Source organism: Cadophora gregata (assembly GCF_030347475.1).
Source record: "Cadophora gregata isolate MNR1 chromosome Unknown scaffold_17, whole genome shotgun sequence".
Taxonomy (NCBI): domain Eukaryota; kingdom Fungi; phylum Ascomycota; class Leotiomycetes; order Helotiales; family Ploettnerulaceae; genus Cadophora; species Cadophora gregata.
In genome coordinates this window covers 495446-512298 of record NW_026695940.1, presented here as the reverse complement: position 1 = coordinate 512298, position 16853 = coordinate 495446, and the positions used below count along the sequence as shown (strand labels likewise).

At 48.7% G+C, this 16853-nt stretch overlaps 6 protein-coding genes and 1 non-coding gene across 7 annotated transcripts; 2 read left to right on the top strand and 5 right to left on the bottom strand.

The window, feature by feature from the left end:
- Positions 1-610: 610 nt before the first annotated feature.
- ONS95_005984 (uncharacterized protein) lies at positions 611-1963 on the top strand. The gene is made up of 3 exons (XM_058499419.1): positions 611-742; positions 834-962; positions 1032-1963. The coding sequence occupies exons 1-3, from the start codon at positions 620-622 to the stop codon at positions 1809-1811; spliced, it is 1032 nt and encodes a 343-aa protein (XP_058350463.1). The 5' UTR covers positions 611-619; the 3' UTR covers positions 1812-1963.
- Positions 1964-2230: 267 nt separating this feature from the next.
- On the bottom strand, positions 2231-2330 carry ONS95_005983. Its single transcript has one exon. It is a non-coding gene; the product is annotated as a tRNA-Glu (tRNA).
- Positions 2331-2559: 229 nt separating this feature from the next.
- ONS95_005982 (uncharacterized protein) lies at positions 2560-4574 on the bottom strand (the record flags this gene model as incomplete). The annotated part of the gene is made up of 4 exons (XM_058499418.1): positions 2560-2864; positions 2943-3277; positions 3391-3821; positions 3960-4574. 4 exons carry the CDS (start codon positions 4572-4574, stop codon positions 2560-2562), a joined length of 1686 nt encoding a protein of 561 aa, XP_058350462.1.
- Positions 4575-5670: 1096 nt separating this feature from the next.
- On the bottom strand, positions 5671-8242 carry ONS95_005981 (uncharacterized protein; the record flags this gene model as incomplete). Its single annotated transcript, XM_058499417.1, has 5 exons — positions 5671-5838; positions 5886-6134; positions 6190-7504; positions 7555-7730; positions 7781-8242. 5 exons carry the CDS (start codon positions 8240-8242, stop codon positions 5671-5673), a joined length of 2370 nt encoding a protein of 789 aa, XP_058350461.1.
- A 2889-nt stretch (positions 8243-11131) lies between these two features.
- On the top strand, positions 11132-13374 carry ONS95_005980 (uncharacterized protein; the record flags this gene model as incomplete). The annotated part of the gene is made up of 1 exon (XM_058499416.1): positions 11132-13374. Exon 1 carries the CDS (start codon positions 11185-11187, stop codon positions 13372-13374), a length of 2190 nt encoding a protein of 729 aa, XP_058350460.1. The 5' UTR covers positions 11132-11184.
- Positions 13375-13432: 58 nt separating this feature from the next.
- On the bottom strand, positions 13433-14233 carry TEF1_1 (translation elongation factor EF-1 alpha; the record flags this gene model as incomplete). Its single annotated transcript, XM_058499415.1, has 5 exons — positions 13433-13553; positions 13607-13675; positions 13724-13850; positions 13914-14052; positions 14150-14233. The coding sequence occupies 5 exons, from the start codon at positions 14231-14233 to the stop codon at positions 13433-13435; spliced, it is 540 nt and encodes a 179-aa protein (XP_058350459.1).
- Positions 14234-14752: 519 nt separating this feature from the next.
- Positions 14753-16015, bottom strand: ONS95_005978 (uncharacterized protein; the record flags this gene model as incomplete). The annotated part of the gene is made up of 2 exons (XM_058499414.1): positions 14753-15643; positions 15710-16015. The coding sequence occupies 2 exons, from the start codon at positions 16013-16015 to the stop codon at positions 14753-14755; spliced, it is 1197 nt and encodes a 398-aa protein (XP_058350458.1).
- Positions 16016-16853: the final 838 nt, after the last annotated feature.

Below are 16853 nucleotides of genomic sequence, written 5' to 3'. Positions count from 1 at the left end.
CACTTTCTAATAGAGCGAGAAAGGTATCGATTTTTACGAAAAAGATTACCGGATGATTCTTCTTTCTTTTTGTCTCTTCCCTGATCACTTCTGAATGTCGTGAATTTCCCGTCGTTGTAATTCTTCTCTACGAAACTCTAATCTATTTACTGGGACTCGGCAATCCCTCGCTTCGAACAAGTCCCTGTGTAAACATCAGCAGTGTCAATATGACTTCCTCCCCACCCCTTTCCTCCATCCCAGGAGCCCAAATCACAACATCAGAGCAATTCTACAAGCCACCTCAAGCCCATACAAACGGAACTTCTCAACCTCCACCTCCTCCTCAAGCAGTCCGACAGAGGCACCAACAAGGCAATGCCAGCCACGGCGTCTCCCAGCGGGACCACAACTACAACACACCCAGAGGAGGCTACCGCAGCTCCGCTTCTGACGACACAGCTATATATCGCAGCCATGATCCGCATCATTACAAGAGGAGACAGATCAGGCATCGCTTGCATCAGAAGCATAAGCAGGATGGGCCGGTTCCGGTTCGACTTCATTGGACAAAATGGATGCATAGTGACGCGAAGAACCGTATGCCCCTCGAAAACTCTTGATCTGAGTCGTGAGACTAATGTATAGGTCAATAGATTTTGTAGCATTTATGGGAGAGTTTGTAGGGACGTTCATGTTCCTCTTTTTCGCTTTTGCTGGGACACAGGTTGCGAATATTGGAGTTGGGGACTCGACGAACCAGGTAGGCATGCATAAGACCCATTCCCAGGATTTCAAGGCTGTAGTTTCAGAAGAAATCGGTGACCTGAATGTATAGCTAACACACCTCTCAGTCCACAACCGGCTCAGCAACAGGCTTCAATCCGGCAACCTTGCTCTACATCTCACTCAGTTTTGGATTTAGTCTCATGGTGAACGCCTGGATATTCTTCCGTATCAGTGGTGGCCTTTTCAACCCAGCTGTAAGCTTCAATCTCCCCGTCTTATCCCTCTTCAAACTTCTCCTGGTCTCAACTCACATCTCCCCTTAGGTGACCCTCGCTCTCGCCCTCCTCGAGGCTCTCTCTCCTCTCCGTGCCCTCTTACTTTTCATCGCCCAAGTAACTGGAGCCACATTCTCCGCCTATATAGTCTCCGTTCTCTTTCCCACCGCATTCAATGTCCGCACCACCCTCGCTTCAGGAACATCCACCGCCCAAGGCCTCTTCATCGAAGCCGTCTGCACCGCCGAGCTAGTCTTCACCATCATAATGCTCGCAGGTGAAAAGCACCGCGCGACATTCATCGCACCCGTGGGCATCGGCCTTGCACTCTTCATCTCTGAGCTCGTAGCTGTGTACTACACTGGTGGATCTCTCAACCCAGCGAGAAGCTTCGCGCCTTGTGCTGTGACGCATGATTTTGACAGTGAGCATTGGATTTACTGGCTAGGACCGCTTATTGGTGCGCTTCTCGCTGTTGGATTTTATAAACTGAATAAGATCCTGGAGTATGAGATGGTGAATCCGGGTCAGGATGGAGATGCCGAGAACGATCCTACGCAGAATCCTGAGCATATGATCGCGCAAGTGGTGGAAGAGAGGGCTATCGAGGTAGAGGAGATCCAGGCTGTTGAGGAGCAGGGTGGTTTTGATAATCTGAGTACGGATGGGAGTGTTAATACGAGTTTGGATCCGGCCGTAATGGAGGCTGATCCAGTAGCGGATCTGGATGGACATGTTGGCAGTGCACAGACTACGACTATTAGTGGTGTACAAAAGGAGGACATTGAAGCTCAGTGGCCAAGGAGCTCTCAGCATGAGCGGAGATAGAGGGGACATGATGAGCACACCAGGATTGAAAAAAGCGTCTCTGTATATCTATTCACTTAATGCGTAATGTCTGCCTTTCAAAGATACCTGTAACTTTTGGATGAAGCACTTTGCTCGAAGCGCCTAGTCATTATCACCGCCTCTTAGCGCTATAATAGTGCCGTAAAGATGACCTCAGTGTCTGCATATACATCCCGCTGGAGATATAGCTGTCTATTTCAGGGATGACTAAAGGCCGAGTATTCCTATAGGTAGCACAACGTAATGCAGTTCCCTCAGATCTGTATACCAATAACGTGGTTTAACAGCCTCTAACCAGTCTAAAGGGACTTTCTATGCCCACATGTAGCACCAAATATGGATCATAGACCGCAATATAGAAAGCAAAAAGGGAGCAGACAACAAAAAGTAAAATATATTTCCGGAACGGGGAATTGAACCCCGATCTCCTGCGAACACTTGACTGTTGTATAAACAGCTAGTGAGAGGCAGAAATGCTAACCATTACACCATTCCGGACTATTTGATGGAAGTGAATGTCTTATCTCGTTATTTGACTTTGGAAAAGATATGAATGTTTATGAAGTTCTAAGCGAGGGGACCAGGGATACCGGGGAAAAAAAAACACTTGCACCAATACGCAGTTCAATCAACAGCAAAGTGGCAAAAGATATAGGACTCATGTTTACTCATTCCAACTAAAATTCTAGTAAATAAACTGCAAAGGCAATCACAGGCAATCCCTAGCCTACCATTCAATCCTCAACCTCCCCACCCCACGACTAACACAACTTAACATCCCGCCCTCCTCCTTATCCTCCTTACTCAACGCACTCCCCCTATGCTCGACTTCTCCCTCCGTAACTGTAACCCTACAAGCACCACAATTCCCCACCTCGCAACTGCTGTCGATCTCAAAGCCAGCGTCACGAATACACTGCAAAAGCGTCTTATCTCCTGGGACATCGATTGTTTTACTCTTTCCTTCTTCATTCTGGTCTTCCTCGCTAGTACTTACGATTTCCGCAGTGAAAGGATCACCGGTATTGTCAGCTAGATCCCCGTCAGCAATTTTCTCGACATTTTTCAGCCCTACAACAAACACAGTAACTCTTCAAGAAAAACTATCACCTTGAAAAGCCTCAAAATGCACCTCATCCTCCCCGATCCCAAGCCTCTCAACCACCTCTCTTACCCCATCAATCAATTTCCTCGGTCCACAAACATACACCGCACTTCCCCAGGTTCTCTCCCCGAGTATTTTCGCTACATCCATCCTCTCGCCTTTCTTCCCATCATACAGTACCATACGTCCTTGATCTCGCAGTTTCTCGATTCGTTCCTTGAACGGAACATCCTCTGCTGATCGTATAGCGAAGTGCACGATGTAGTTCCAGTTGATCTTCGCGTAGATGTCAACGTGGGCGAGGAAGGCAGTAATGCCTATTCCGCCGGCGATGAATATGCTGTTGACCGAATCAGTTTGGATATCTTCTTCATGTCCCAGAACCCCAACCAGTAGGAAAATTTCACTTCCTCGGACCAGGATGACTTTCGGCAGAGAAAATGAAATGCTTACTGGTTCGAAGACTGCCCCTTAATCGGCACGCTCTCCATAATCTTTCCCACCTCTATCTCATCACCAACCTCCAAATTCTCATGCAAATATTTCGATCCTCCACGACTCTTCTCATCCCTTGCAATACCCAGCCTAAATCTATCCTTTGAGCCACTAACAATCGAATACGATCTCAACAATTCATTCGGTAGCTTTAGTCTCACAAAACACCCCGGATCGAGATCTCTGGTTTTGGTTTCCTCTGAACCGGGTTTGGAGAAAACGAAGGAAGTGATGCGAGGAGTTTCTTTATTCTTCTCGACGAGTGTGTATTGTTCCCACTTTTCTGGTTCTTTGGGCTTGTTCTTCTCGGCTTCGGCGGCGAGGAGAGTGGCGATCATGCGTTTGAAAGCTGTTTTGCACTCAGTTCCGAATTCGGGAATTTGCTCGAGCTGAGGACATGGTCAGGTCGTTATCCCAAGATCAAAACTGGAAACAAAAGCTCACTTGCACACGGTCTTCAAGCCGAAAATACAGAAACTCTTGAGTGAAAGACATCTTATCTCACAAGAGGTGAAAAATTATCTTACCTTTGTCAACATCTCCAAGTTCCCCTTATCCCTATGCAAATACTCCTGCACCCTCTCAATCGTCCACTCCTCATGCCTCCTCTCCACAAGCTCAATCCTATCACCCATGCCCATCCACCCCTCCTCAAGCACTCTATAATACCACCCCGTGCGACTCTTCTTCCAAGTCTGGCTGGTAAAGGCCTTGAGTCCAAACCGATGATTCAACTTGAAGCACGGCTGTCTCGGCAAACTAACCTGCAGCAGCACCTCCCCGATCCTGATCACATCCCCAATACACACATTCCTCTCATTCATAACCTCACTCACTACATTCTCGCCGAAACCACCCACTTCAAAAGCAGAGGCGGCAGAGGGGAAGTCGGACTTCCAGGACGGATAATGTCTGGGGTAGTACTGGTGCACGGCTTTGTCGACACCGCCGTGGAAAGTCAGGTCGTGCTCGTCGTCGGCGAGGCCGGTGAAACTGCAAAAGACGCGGGTGGTACGTGGCTGCTTGTAGATACCTGTGCTGATGGAGAGGTTGTGCATAGGTTTCATTTTGCTGGTGCGGAGTTGGAGGACGGTGTCTTTGTGCCAAGGGACGTTGAGGTCTTGGGGTGGAATGGGCGCCATGTCTGATTTAATTCAGGAGTGTTTGAGCTCTAGAATTCTTGATATTTTCTGTTTATTTGAATGCTTTCGGGTTTGTAGCTGCTAGGACTGGGCAGGATAGGAAAAGATATTGCTGGGATAGGAATTAGAGCTATGACACTTTGCCGTGAAGCTGTTCCTTGTTGACGAAGAAGCTAGGACTTTGATGTTTACTTCCGAGCCGGGGCGAAACGAGGAGCTCGCCAATTTGGCGGCTGAGTAATTGTAGCAAAATTTGAAGTGCTAGAATTCAGAATAAAAAGTATTGTGTCAGCACTACTGTACGTGCACGGATCAGGTAAAACAGTCGGACTAACCAGACCCCCAACTTTGGAAAAGAAGAATGAAGGGGGGAAAGAGAGTGGATGCTATATAATCAGCTGTGCGTGAAAACTAAGCGCTAGACGCTACACTCTGCGGCAAGGCTTTGTATTGGCTTAGCCGCAGCCTTCATACGTGTGGATGTGCTTGTGCTTAATAGCATCTGTTGCATTGATGGCCAATGAAAATGTACGTATTTGATTAGTGACAACCGGCATATTGTAGCATGATCCAAAACACTTGAATCTTAGGTTAAGATCAAGACTGAACATAATATCGTGCTCCATTGTAATCAAGTCTTTAAATCCACCAGCAAAGCCTTCCCGCACTTCCATGATAAATACACAGGTTCCTCCCTGACCTATCCCCCCCAGACGCACAACAATAATGAACACGTAAAGAAGTTTGTAGAGATTGGCCCCCGACTCCAGAATCCACCTGTTGCTCCGATGCCGAGCGCACTGCGAGGCAGCAGAGATAAAGCAGGTATTAGGTACGTTGCTACAATAAAGCATAAACATAAAACAGAGAAACATGCCCTAGTCCATATCCAATTGCAGGAGAAACAAATGTATGTGGTAAGGTTATTTTTTAAGACTGCCAAGCCACTCTTTCTAATCATTGGGACCGAGACTCTTTTCGCATAAAACAAGGAACACTCCGGAACCGAGATGGTATGATCCGCTTTAACGCCATGAGGTATGCACGAAAACTCCGGAAATTTGAATGATGGTACTCCAAGAGAATGTATCTTCGATCACTCTGCGCCAATCTCGTTCCCATCAAGGAATGCGGCCGAGTCGAAGTTGAATTGGTCAACACCTTCTCCATCTTGATGCAAGAAGGAGTCGAAGTCGAAGTCCTGGAGCACATCCATGTTGCCATTGCCAGGATTTGCAAAGTCCATACCACCCTGGAAATCGAACTGTGCTGCGTTAGGAGGGAGATAAAGCATGGGACCAGAATACTAACAGCAGAAGAATCGAAGGTAAGAGCACCGCCTTGCAGAGGATCGGGCTGTTGGGGAACAACCCCGGCGTTCGCAGCTGGCGCGGGAGCCTGACCGTTCGTAACAGGCTGGACTGCTCCATTTTGGAAGCTCTTCGGATGGACCGGGGTAATGGGAGTCGCGGGCGTCGGCGTTGCCCCAGCATTTTCGGCGTCGGCAGACGGTGTGGCACCTGCATTGAGGTTCGCGGTAGATCCCTTCTTTGTAGCCCGCTGTCATCAATGTCAACATTTCTACAAAAAATCCATCAAACGCAATAGAATATACCTTTGCTTTACTGTCCTTTGACTCTGCCTTCTTCTTTGGATTGGCCTTATTGGTCTGCGACGGCGTCGGTGGTGCTGGGTTCTGTTGCGGCGATGGAGGTTGCGTTCTACCATTCGCTGCTGGGTTGGCTGCTGGGGCGGATGGCGGCGGCATAGCTCGCTGTTGCGGTGTACCCATATTCTGTTGTGGAGCTCCTCCTGAGGCAGGTTGTGGCATCATTTGGCCGTTAGGTCCCTGCCAGTTCTGGACTTGCTGTTGTTGCTGACGAGCCATAGCCATTTGCTGTGGGGTCATTTGGCCGTTGAACCCTCCTGGATGAGAGCTTGGAGGACGCATGCCATTAGGCATGACACCGGCCATGTTAGGATCCATACCATTCATCTTGAAGTACTGAGGATTCATATTTGGATCCATTTGACCGCCAGGAAGGTTGAAGTTCATTCCATTACTTGGAGAACCTCGAGATTGCCCTTCTGGAAGAGGCGATGGCATGCCAGCATTGTTCATGTGAGGAGTACCGCGCTTCATTTGATCACCTGGATTAGGCGAGTTCACCGAACGAGGACCTTGAGGGGAGGTCCCTTGTTGGAATGGCTGTCCGTTAGGTCCTACTGGACCAGGACCACCGCCCTGTCCTCCTTCAGGTCGTGGTATCATGTTATCTTGCTCTTGGCGCGCCATCATGAGCCTCTTTTTGTTCTGCTGCTCTAGGAGCATTAGTTGCATTTGATAATCTTGCAGAGCATGGTTTCCGCCGCTACCACCAGGTGCACCACCTGGACCCTGCATTCTGTTCGGGTCTTGAGGATTATAGTAGTTGGCGATTGCCGCGCCATCCTGGCCTTGGGTCATCATTGGTGAGCCCTGATTCTGGGGACCACCGGGGTTTGGCATGGGCTTATTAACGCCGGGCATTTGGCCAGCTTGCTGCTGGGCGAGATTTTGCTGGTATCCGGCGAGTCTGGCTTGTTGAGCATTTGGACCGCCTGGCATGTTCTGGAACTGCTGAGCTGTCAGATTACTTGGTTCGATGCCATTGGTAAGCTGCATATGAGCCGCTTGAATAGCATTGCTGGGGCCAGTATCTCCCACCTGTTGGGGCATTCCTCCAGCTTGTCCTCTTCCATTTGGCACTTGTTGTGGGTTGAACGGGGTTCCGTCAAGACGAGGACGTTTCGAAGGAGACGGTGCATTCTCTGCGGATCCAGGGGATTGTGGGCGCTGCTGATTATTTCCCTCTGATGGATCACGCTGCATCTGTTGCTGCTTCTGAGCCTGCTGCTGGGCTTGAAGCATTTGCAATTGCTGCGGGGTACTTTGTGACCATTAGCTTATCTGTACAAAATCAAAAGAAGGGCTACCAACGCATTTCGATTGTTATTTTGAATGGCCTTGTGCCTCAATTCATTCTGATTCAAGTTCATGCCATTACCTGCAGCAGAGTTTCTCATCATCAATTGCTGATACTGCTGCGGTGTCATATCGTTTCTCAATCCGCGCAGCATCTGTTGCTGCTGTTCTTGCTTAAGTCGTGATTGACCCTTCAGAGATGTGAGCTTCAGTTCGGTTGTGTCAAGACGTCAGAACTTACCTGTGTATGCGTGACGTATTGTAAGACGCTGCGTGCATCACCCTTTCCACGCTGGGCATTGAACATGTCCCAAAATAGACACCACCATTCGTACAAGAAACAGCTTTCTGGGCATTCCTTGGGGATAGCTGGGTTTGGCAAGTCATTTGGTTGCTTGGAGTCGATGTCGTCTTTGTTATCTCCATCTCCTCCTTCATCGCCAGTACCATTTTCGCGACGGCGGCCAGGACTATCCTTCTCCACATTTATGGGCTGTTCGCTGTTGAGAAGAGATCTCGCACAATCGTACATCCCATTTCGGAGGAAGTATTCGTAGATGTAGGTGTTGAGTTGCGATCGCTGGTCGTTGTTATTCGGCGGCATTGGTTGTCGGGCTCCACCTGCGCCGTTGTTCATCATGGGCATCCCTCCGCCGACTGGACCACCCATGGCATTCATGCCACCCATATTAACGTTGTTCATCGTCGCGGATGAGAGGCGCGGAGCAAATTCGCCTTGCAGCCAAGCTACTGGGATTCTCAGAGCGTGTCAGAACCGCGACCGGCGTTCTGGCCGATAATGTGTCGCGAGGCGACAGCTTCGAGGAAGCAAGTGCCTAATGTGCCAGCTTTTGTTGAGTATTGGCGGTCAATATCGCACGACGCGAGAAAGTTGGTAGTTGGGAGGTTGTAGTTGTCCGTGGAACTTTTTGCGAGCAGAGAGCGTATGCGATAGGCGGCGTGATTCCAGTGAGGCGAGAAGCGAAAGCACCGGTCCAATCTAGCCACCACAGAGGACGTGGTGCGAACAGTGACAAATACACTGTCGGCGAGGAGTACGGGAGCGTCGACCTGCGATGTCGAGGAGCGAGTCAATCGGCGAGGGTGTCCTGATGGGTCGCGGACTGACTGTGACTTTTGGGGGTGAGGGAAGGTGGAAGGTAAGGTAGAGTATTGGGGAGATGCAGGACCACTATGATGCGACCGGGCGGATATCTCAGACCGGTAACGTCCAGTTTTCCGCGAGGCTGGTATGTGCCGATACTTGAGAATCTGTGGGTAATTCCGCTGACACAAGTCCGCGAGCCACGAATATTCCACAAATCCAGAGTTGCCAAAGATCAAGAAGACACGCAGCCGTCGGAACGATCCTCAAGAAGCATTGGGCAAAGAGAAGATCTCAGACAAGAGGAGGGGAGGTGTGAACAGGAATAACTGGCAGAGTTCCCCGTGAAATGCGTGTAGACTTGAGCACGTCCGCTAACCGTAAATGGTCTAGGGAATACACTAAATCACCTGATTATCTTGAAACGTTTCTCGTGGTCAGATAGGAACCTTAAGGGGAGCATAAAATCTTGCTGGCTGGTCGTTGTGGTAGATGAATAATGATCAAATGGTCACGAAAGTCTTCCCATGGTCTCCATAGAAGCTGGAAAATATGTGCAAACATTGCAGAGTTGTTGTTTGTCTATCGCTTATTTACCAGGTTAGATCGACAGTGCGACAGCTCGGCCATATTAGTACCTACCTACGGATATAGATAATGAAACAAATATTCGACAGTAACTGAGTATGATAGCATTCCTCAAGCTCCGTACTAACTCTTGGGACAACGAGGTCCCTCGATATCCAAGCAACTTCACCAGTTTTCCCCATATTTTCCAGCTTGGAGACATCTCAAAGTCACGTGTAATCTACTCCCGGCTGTCGGGACATTCGACCGAACACCTCATCTGACCATCTTCCCTCTTCTAAGCTGACCAACTTTCGCCCTCATATCGGAACCCTCCCTTGGAAGAGACCCAGATAGCTGGTATGAAATGTTTGTGTTTCCCGCTTGGGATTCTTCCAGCTTTGGATAAAGTCAGAAAAGGGCACAGATCAAGTTCAGCCCCGATTTGACAGAAAATAGGGGGCGGGAGTTTGCCCTGCTGCCCCTTTTTATCATTGTAGGCGCGAGTTGATGTGACGTGAAGCGCACTGTAAGTACTTTGTGTACTTGATACCTAGGAGTAGCTATCTACGCCCTATCTGGTTGTATGTGAAGAATTTTTACCGGGTTTGCGCAGTGAGGAACCCCTTTTTGCGACAGCAAGGTCGTTCTACTAGAAGCGCCAAGAAGTGGACTTGGACGTGGACAGATGCTCTTTGACAGGAGCTCGTCTGTGTCCTGGATGTCGCAAGAAAGTTAAGAACAATGATCTGCCACGCTTCAAGGACGGGAGAAACGTCTCGGGAAAAGGGGCATCTAAATTTTTCTTTTTTTGGTTTGATTGTTCGAGAACCCTCCACATACCGGCTATTCAAGCAAACCAACCATGAAGTTCACAGTTCCGGGCCAGACGGGTGGTCGCTCTCTCATCCATACGGACGTCCGCATCAATGCAAGGGAGCCACGACTCGAATATAATTTTGAACCGAAAGTTAGATATCCTCAAGTAGTTATACATGCCATCACGCTCTACCCGACATTCAGAAAGTTCAAATACAGGAGCTTAGCTGAACGTCAAGATTAGCTTCCATCCACCGTTCGCCTTCCCACAAGGCTGAAGACCTTGAAAAACATCTGGCGTTAGTTTACAGTGTGGAAGATGCACGATGGTGGGTTTGCTGGGGGCTTGCGCAAGTTGCGGGCTGCCGAATCCCTGCTGGAGGTCCAAAGGAGGCGCCGTCGACCCGCAACTCGAGCCGCGCCGCCCCCAGAGATTTCTGGGCATCAGAAGGATTCAACTTTTTATCGTGCGAATTATGCCCCTTGACATGAAAACATTGTGACATGTGGGTTTCACTCGGCAATCGAAATCGGGGGGGGGGGGGGGATGGGGGGAGATGTCAGCCATCACGTGGAAGGTACACACAAGCAAGCTCACCGTGCTCCACAGCAGAGTACTGTTCCCTATTTTCCAATTATCTTCAAGTCCATCTGTATTCAAACTTTTATTAAATCGTTATTATAAGTTTGTCCATGGCTTGCAAGGACACCCTCGGCCATCATGGGTGGGCGTACTTGTCGGCTTCTGAGCGGGTTCACGGGACATCGATATCTCCAGATCTACCACTGCAGTATTCTACTTGGGACATTTCACCAAGGAAATGGCAAAGCTACCTAGCATTCCTGAGATGTCAAGACGGTCCCTTCCACTTCCGGATTGGAGAATTCCGATCAAAACCTTGGTGCTCTTCAAGTGAAAAGTGACGAGCTTCAAATCCATGAGTCCTTCCTTTGTTCCTCTTTACGAGCAAAAGGATGCCCATTCCTGGCAAATCACATTCCAACAGACAAAGAAATATCACGTATAGCCGTGATGGGCGTGAGCTATCTGATTTCTCGCGTGCTTCCCCTAGATTTCGTGCCAAAGCTAGATAGTGGCCAAACCCTTCTGTCTGCATATCCGCTGAAAACCTGAGTGCGGGCGGTCATTTCCAATGCTACGCAGAAACAACAGACCGCCGTGCTACTCCTTCCTCGACGAGACGATAGAAAGTCGGCAGGATGAGACAGCTATCCTGCGAAGTTTCAACAACCAATTGAGACTTGTAATCCGAGCTCGAATAGCAGGAACTGTCGACAGAGCTCATTGTAGACCAGAAGCAGGCATCTACCTAGAAAAAGCGCTGTACTCGAATGCCAGTCGAACTTTTCTCTGGATGAGTCTCGTCTTGCATCTTCTTGAGAAGACCTACTTCGCATCACAGGAAGAATTCGAGCGCATCGTTGACGAGCTGCCACAAGATCTAAATGCGGCCTACGAACGCTTACTCCAAAGGATTCCTGTCAAGGAACAGAAGAATGCCTCCAAACTGCTGCACTTCATCGTTGGGAGCTCGCGTCCCTTGACGCTAGACGAGATGAGAGTTTTGTTTGCTCTAGACCGACAGACAACACTCGAGGCATTGGAGAACGACATGCAGCCAAACATCCAGGAAATCATCGAAGGCACGCTTGGTCCTCTCATTCAGATTTGGGACTCACGGATATATCTCGTACATCCATCACTCAAAAAGTTCCTGCTCAATCTTTCAGAAGAGCCTGCAAATCCGTTGTCGGCTTGTTTTGGTGTTTGTTCAGTACGGGCAAACTTATTGCTTGCCGAGGCGTGCATATGCTATCTTCTGTTGGAAGATTTCTCTCAAGACTTATATTCAATTCAAGAGATAGAACCTGAGCTGTCCCCTGGGGTTCCCAGCGAGGGAAATGAGTCCAAGGATGTAGAATCTTTGGAAGCCCTCTGGGATTCGTTTCATCTTAGTGAGGAGGGGTCTAATATGTTCCTTGAGCCTGCCGTTCTCGAATTCAAGGCATGCGGTCGCATCGAGAAGCGATACCCTTTCTTCAATCACGCAGCCACTTACTGGCCAGAGCTCTTCGCTTTGGGCATTGAGCTTGCCTCGCCGGAACTGAGAGCTGCTGGACGTTTACTATCTGACGCGAGAGCCAATCCTGGGCTCAACTGGTTTCGTCACTACTGGTCCAGATCTAACATGAATATCCCGTGCCCCAAAGATTTCGGTCCAATGGTTACTGCTTGCTACTTTGGTCACCAAGAAACGGTGGAATACTGTTTGGAGATGTCGGTAGCCTCAGACCCAGGTATGTTGCAAGTTCAGGGTTTGTTTTGGGCAGCTCGAAATGGACACGCACATATCGTCGGAAAGCTACTCAAAGAGAATGTGAGCCCTGATGTCAGGGTAGTTGATGGGTGTACTGCCCTTATTGTCGCATCGCAATTCGATCGCAGAGATGTTGTTCGCACTCTCCTTCGCGACGAGGGACTGATATCTGCTGAGGCTGGGTTCAGAGTCAATCATGAATGGCACCGTGGTAGAACACCGCTATCCATTGCTGCCAGCAACGGATTTCTGGGGATTGTAAGGCAACTTCTCGACCACGAACACATTTTGCCCGACCTCGCCGACTATGATCAACGGACGCCACTCTTTCATTCAGTGTTTGGCAAGCATCTGGATATCCTTCAGGCACTTTTGTCTGATCCCCGTGTCTCGCCGAATCATGTAGACAGGACAGGACGAAATGCTATCTCATGGGCCGCCTCAGAAGGACATATTGATATCGTCAGATATCTACTCAGTCTACAACACATGAGCATCGAACAGCGCGATCGAGCTGGGCGGACTGCACTATCTTGGGCCGCTGGAAGCGGTCAACTAAAAGTCACCAGTTTACTAAGACATAGTAGCCGATTTGATATCTCGAGCAGAGATAACGACGGCCGGAACGCCTTGTCATGGGCTTGTCATGGACGCCACCACAAAGTTGTTAGGTACCTGATCAAACACTGTCCTATGGGAGTGGATGCTGAAGATGCAGATGGCTGGACGCCACTAGCCTGGGCACTATCTGGGAATGCTCCAAAGACCGTACAGGCCTTACTCGCTTCAGGTCTCGTGGATGTAGACAAAAAGGATCGGAATGGACGGAGTCCACTTTCTTTTGCTGCTGGGTACGGCTATCTAGACGTTGTTAAGTTACTGCTAGAGGTCGAAGGGATAGAGGTCAATAGTAGGTCGAATTCGGGCCAGACACCTATTTCTGTAGCAGAGTCCTGTGGTCACACCGACGTGGTAAAGGCACTGCAAGGAGTTTTGATGGAATGATCTGTATTTATTTTCATATATCATGTCAGATAACAACAGTACCAGATAAACCCAGTAATCATGTGCGAAATGAAGTCTCCAGAGCCATAAGAAGTGTTGGTCCTTCATACCAAGCAGTTTCTGATGACAGCTCAACAGCATTATCGCCTCTCAAAGCCGAGAAGGGAATGACCGGGACACTGATTACTGTTAGTCGTAATCCACTTCAGCACCATAGAAAACAACTCCTCACCCCTGCATGACTCGCCCAAGGCTGTGCACAGTGCTTTGAAATGCCACCTCCGACCAATTCATATCGTCCCTATCCAGGAGATTAGCGAGGTCTAGCTCAACTTCACATCACACTCACATTTTATTGATCAGCACTATGATCTGTTTAGCTGCATCGGCAACTATATCAAGCTCCTTCTCGAGATGTGATTGAGCCGAGTCTGCAGGGATGACCAGGAGAACACAGTCAACCTTGGATGAGCCATCTGTACCACAATCCATTAAGCGACGTACACAAAACACCAGTTACCGAACACCACAACACTTACCCGAAACCACAACATGAAAATTCGGGGTATCAAAACTCGGCTGCACACCAGGACTCTTGAGATTCCTTGCAGCCTGTCCACACAACCGAATTCCCTCTTTCTGGAACCTTTCCAGAGTCAACATATCAATACCCCCAAACTAGGTAATCCCCGTCAGGTCAGCTAGCTATCCGTCCAGCTCATCCTCGCTGTAAGCAAAAGTGGGGTAAGGGTCCATTATAAGTAATATAACTGACTTTAAATAAGATGCATCCTATGGCAGTAGCCTTGCCGGCTCCAGCGGGGCCGAGAACCAAGACGGTTTTTTGCTCCGAGACCATCGCTTTTGACTTTGTTTCAGAGTCTCGAGAGGAATTGCAGTCGAGCAGGGAACCGTCATGTGATGCTTCTTGACTTTGGATTGATTATCTGGGTTTCTGAGATGTGTGATCCTGAAAAGAGGAGTTGAGGTTGATATTGGGGATTCCATTTTGTCTCCCTTGCTTCTCCCGTCGATGGATCCTTTGTTGGCATTCATTTTTTGACCGAGCCGTCGTTACCAGGCAGCTGGTACGTCACGTGTGAGAATCGTTGTTTCTCGATTGAGCGTGGAGGGGTTACAAAGAAGGACAAAGTCAAGGGAATGGCTGTTTGCAGTCTCGTGTAGGCATTTTCGTTTCGTTGTAACTCCATTGATGTGAAGATGTATTGAATCATGAAACGACTGTCAAGGGCCCCAACAGAATCCAGCGATTCGACTCGTTCACAAGAAAAGATGCACATAATTTAGAAGAGATAATCCTTTCGAATTTCTTCCTTTCATGTCTAATATAATTTCATAACATTCATTACTATACAACTCATGCCTTCAATTCCGCGACATGCTTCTTATTAACCAAAACATATCTGTACCTCGCCTTCCCAGCATCCATATCCACAATCGACTGGTTTGCATCCTTCATCGGCCTCTCCTGGATCCAAGGATGAATAGCATTCTTGGCCGCAAACTCCAACATTTCGCTAATATCCTTTGGACTTCCAATCATGCTGCCACCCATCTTGCATCCCTTCGCGATTAAAGCGAACGCCGAGAAAGCAGGGATCTTATCCTCTGGCGCACCGACTTGGATGAATTGTCCGTTGGTTCTGAGCAGCATGAAGTACTTCTCAAGCGGCATATTTGGGCTCGAGACAGTAGAAACGATCAGATCTAGAGACCGATAGTTCTTCTTAGCCCAGCCCTCTGATTCGGTCGCGATGAACTTGGTAGCACCCATCTTCAACGCATCCTCCTTCTTGCTGTCGGTTCGTGAAATAGCAACAACTTCGGAAGCACCAAGAGCCTTCGCCCACAGGAGACCGAAATGTCCCAATCCACCAACACCAACGATACCTACTTTCTTGCCCTTAATATCGCCATTCTTGGTCAGAGGACTCCAGACAGTAACGCCTCCGCACAACATGGGTGCTGCTTCAGCGTTGCTGATGCTGTCTGGGATCTTAACAGCGAAGTGTGCTGGGGCACGGCAGTAATCGGCGTATCCTCCGTAGGATTTGCTTCCATCTGGGTATTTGCCGTTGTAGGTACCGATATTTCCCTTTGTACAGTAGTGCTCATTTCCTTCGAGGCACTCCTCGCAGTCGAGGCAAGAGCCTGATTGAGCGCCGACACCAACGCGGTCGCCGACCTTGAAGTGCTTTACATTCTTTCCGACTCGGACGGCTGTGCCAGCAATCTCATGACCAACGCACTGTTGGGAGTCAGATAATTATTCTAGGACATCGGAAAGGAGATAGTTGGATTGGATTTGACTTACGCATGGGTAGAGAGTAGGACCCCAGCCTGATCTTAAAGTGTGAAGATCGGAGCCACAGATACCACAATGAGTGATCTTAATATCGACATCATCCTCAGTCCAAGTCTTTGGCTCATATTCCTGCCAAACCATCTTTCCTTTCTCACTCTCCTTATCTAAGCCCATCCATCCTGCGAATTTGTATGATGCCATCTTTTCCGCTTTTTCTAAATCGTCTGCTGGATTTAAAGAATCTTGAAAGTGATTTGTGAGAGAGAGAATTCGTTCAGTTGCTGCTGCAAATGGGAATTTGATGGGCTTCGACATCTTTAATATATGTTTCTGTGGAGCTCTTATCCGATTGCTAGAGCAGCCCACCTACGCAATGCGTCCGAAAAACAGGTGTCTTGACGCAATTGTAATAGCTCGAAGTCCCTGTCGAAACCACTTTTTCGTCGTTAAGTGCCAAGTTGTACCAAAACTCTATCTTAAATCCGACGCCCGCCAAAATTTTAGGTTGATGATCCAATTATCCACTGCCGTGAACGGCCGTGATTCGGGATGTTGGGAAAATAATGGAGCTTTTGGTGGTGCTAAAGGGCCATGCAGATTTGAGATCCGATGATGTAGTTGAACCCCTGGTGGCGAAGATTCAGTCGTGCAAGGATAACTAGTTAGTGGGATGGGACAAGCTCCGGATCTGAGAATCGAATTGTCGATTTTTAATTGGTCGTAGAAAGATATGGGAGAGAAGTGCGAATTTAGTATCTTTAAATGGTGAACATTAGAGTGTTGAACCCCTCTTTACAGGCATCGGATCCAAGTTCAGCCACCAGATAGCCGAGGCATCACCGCTTGGTACCGCTCCTCTCACAGCACACCCATTCTGTCCCAAGAAGGAATAGTGAACATGTTCCTGCAGAAAATGCACAAGCTTGAACCGAAAAATACCAAATATGCAGCCTGCTTACGCTGGTGCGGGAGCTATGTTCCCAGCAGTTGATTATTGTCAGCACGGTATCGAACTGACATTCTGTAGGTATGACCTGAATCATGCAGCGAAGATCCACTTTGACGACAGCAAGCGGCTCTAATCGGCTTGCATTCGTGCTATGTCCGAAGACTGTCCGAAATTTCCTTGAGTGTGTCGACGAGATTAGAAGTG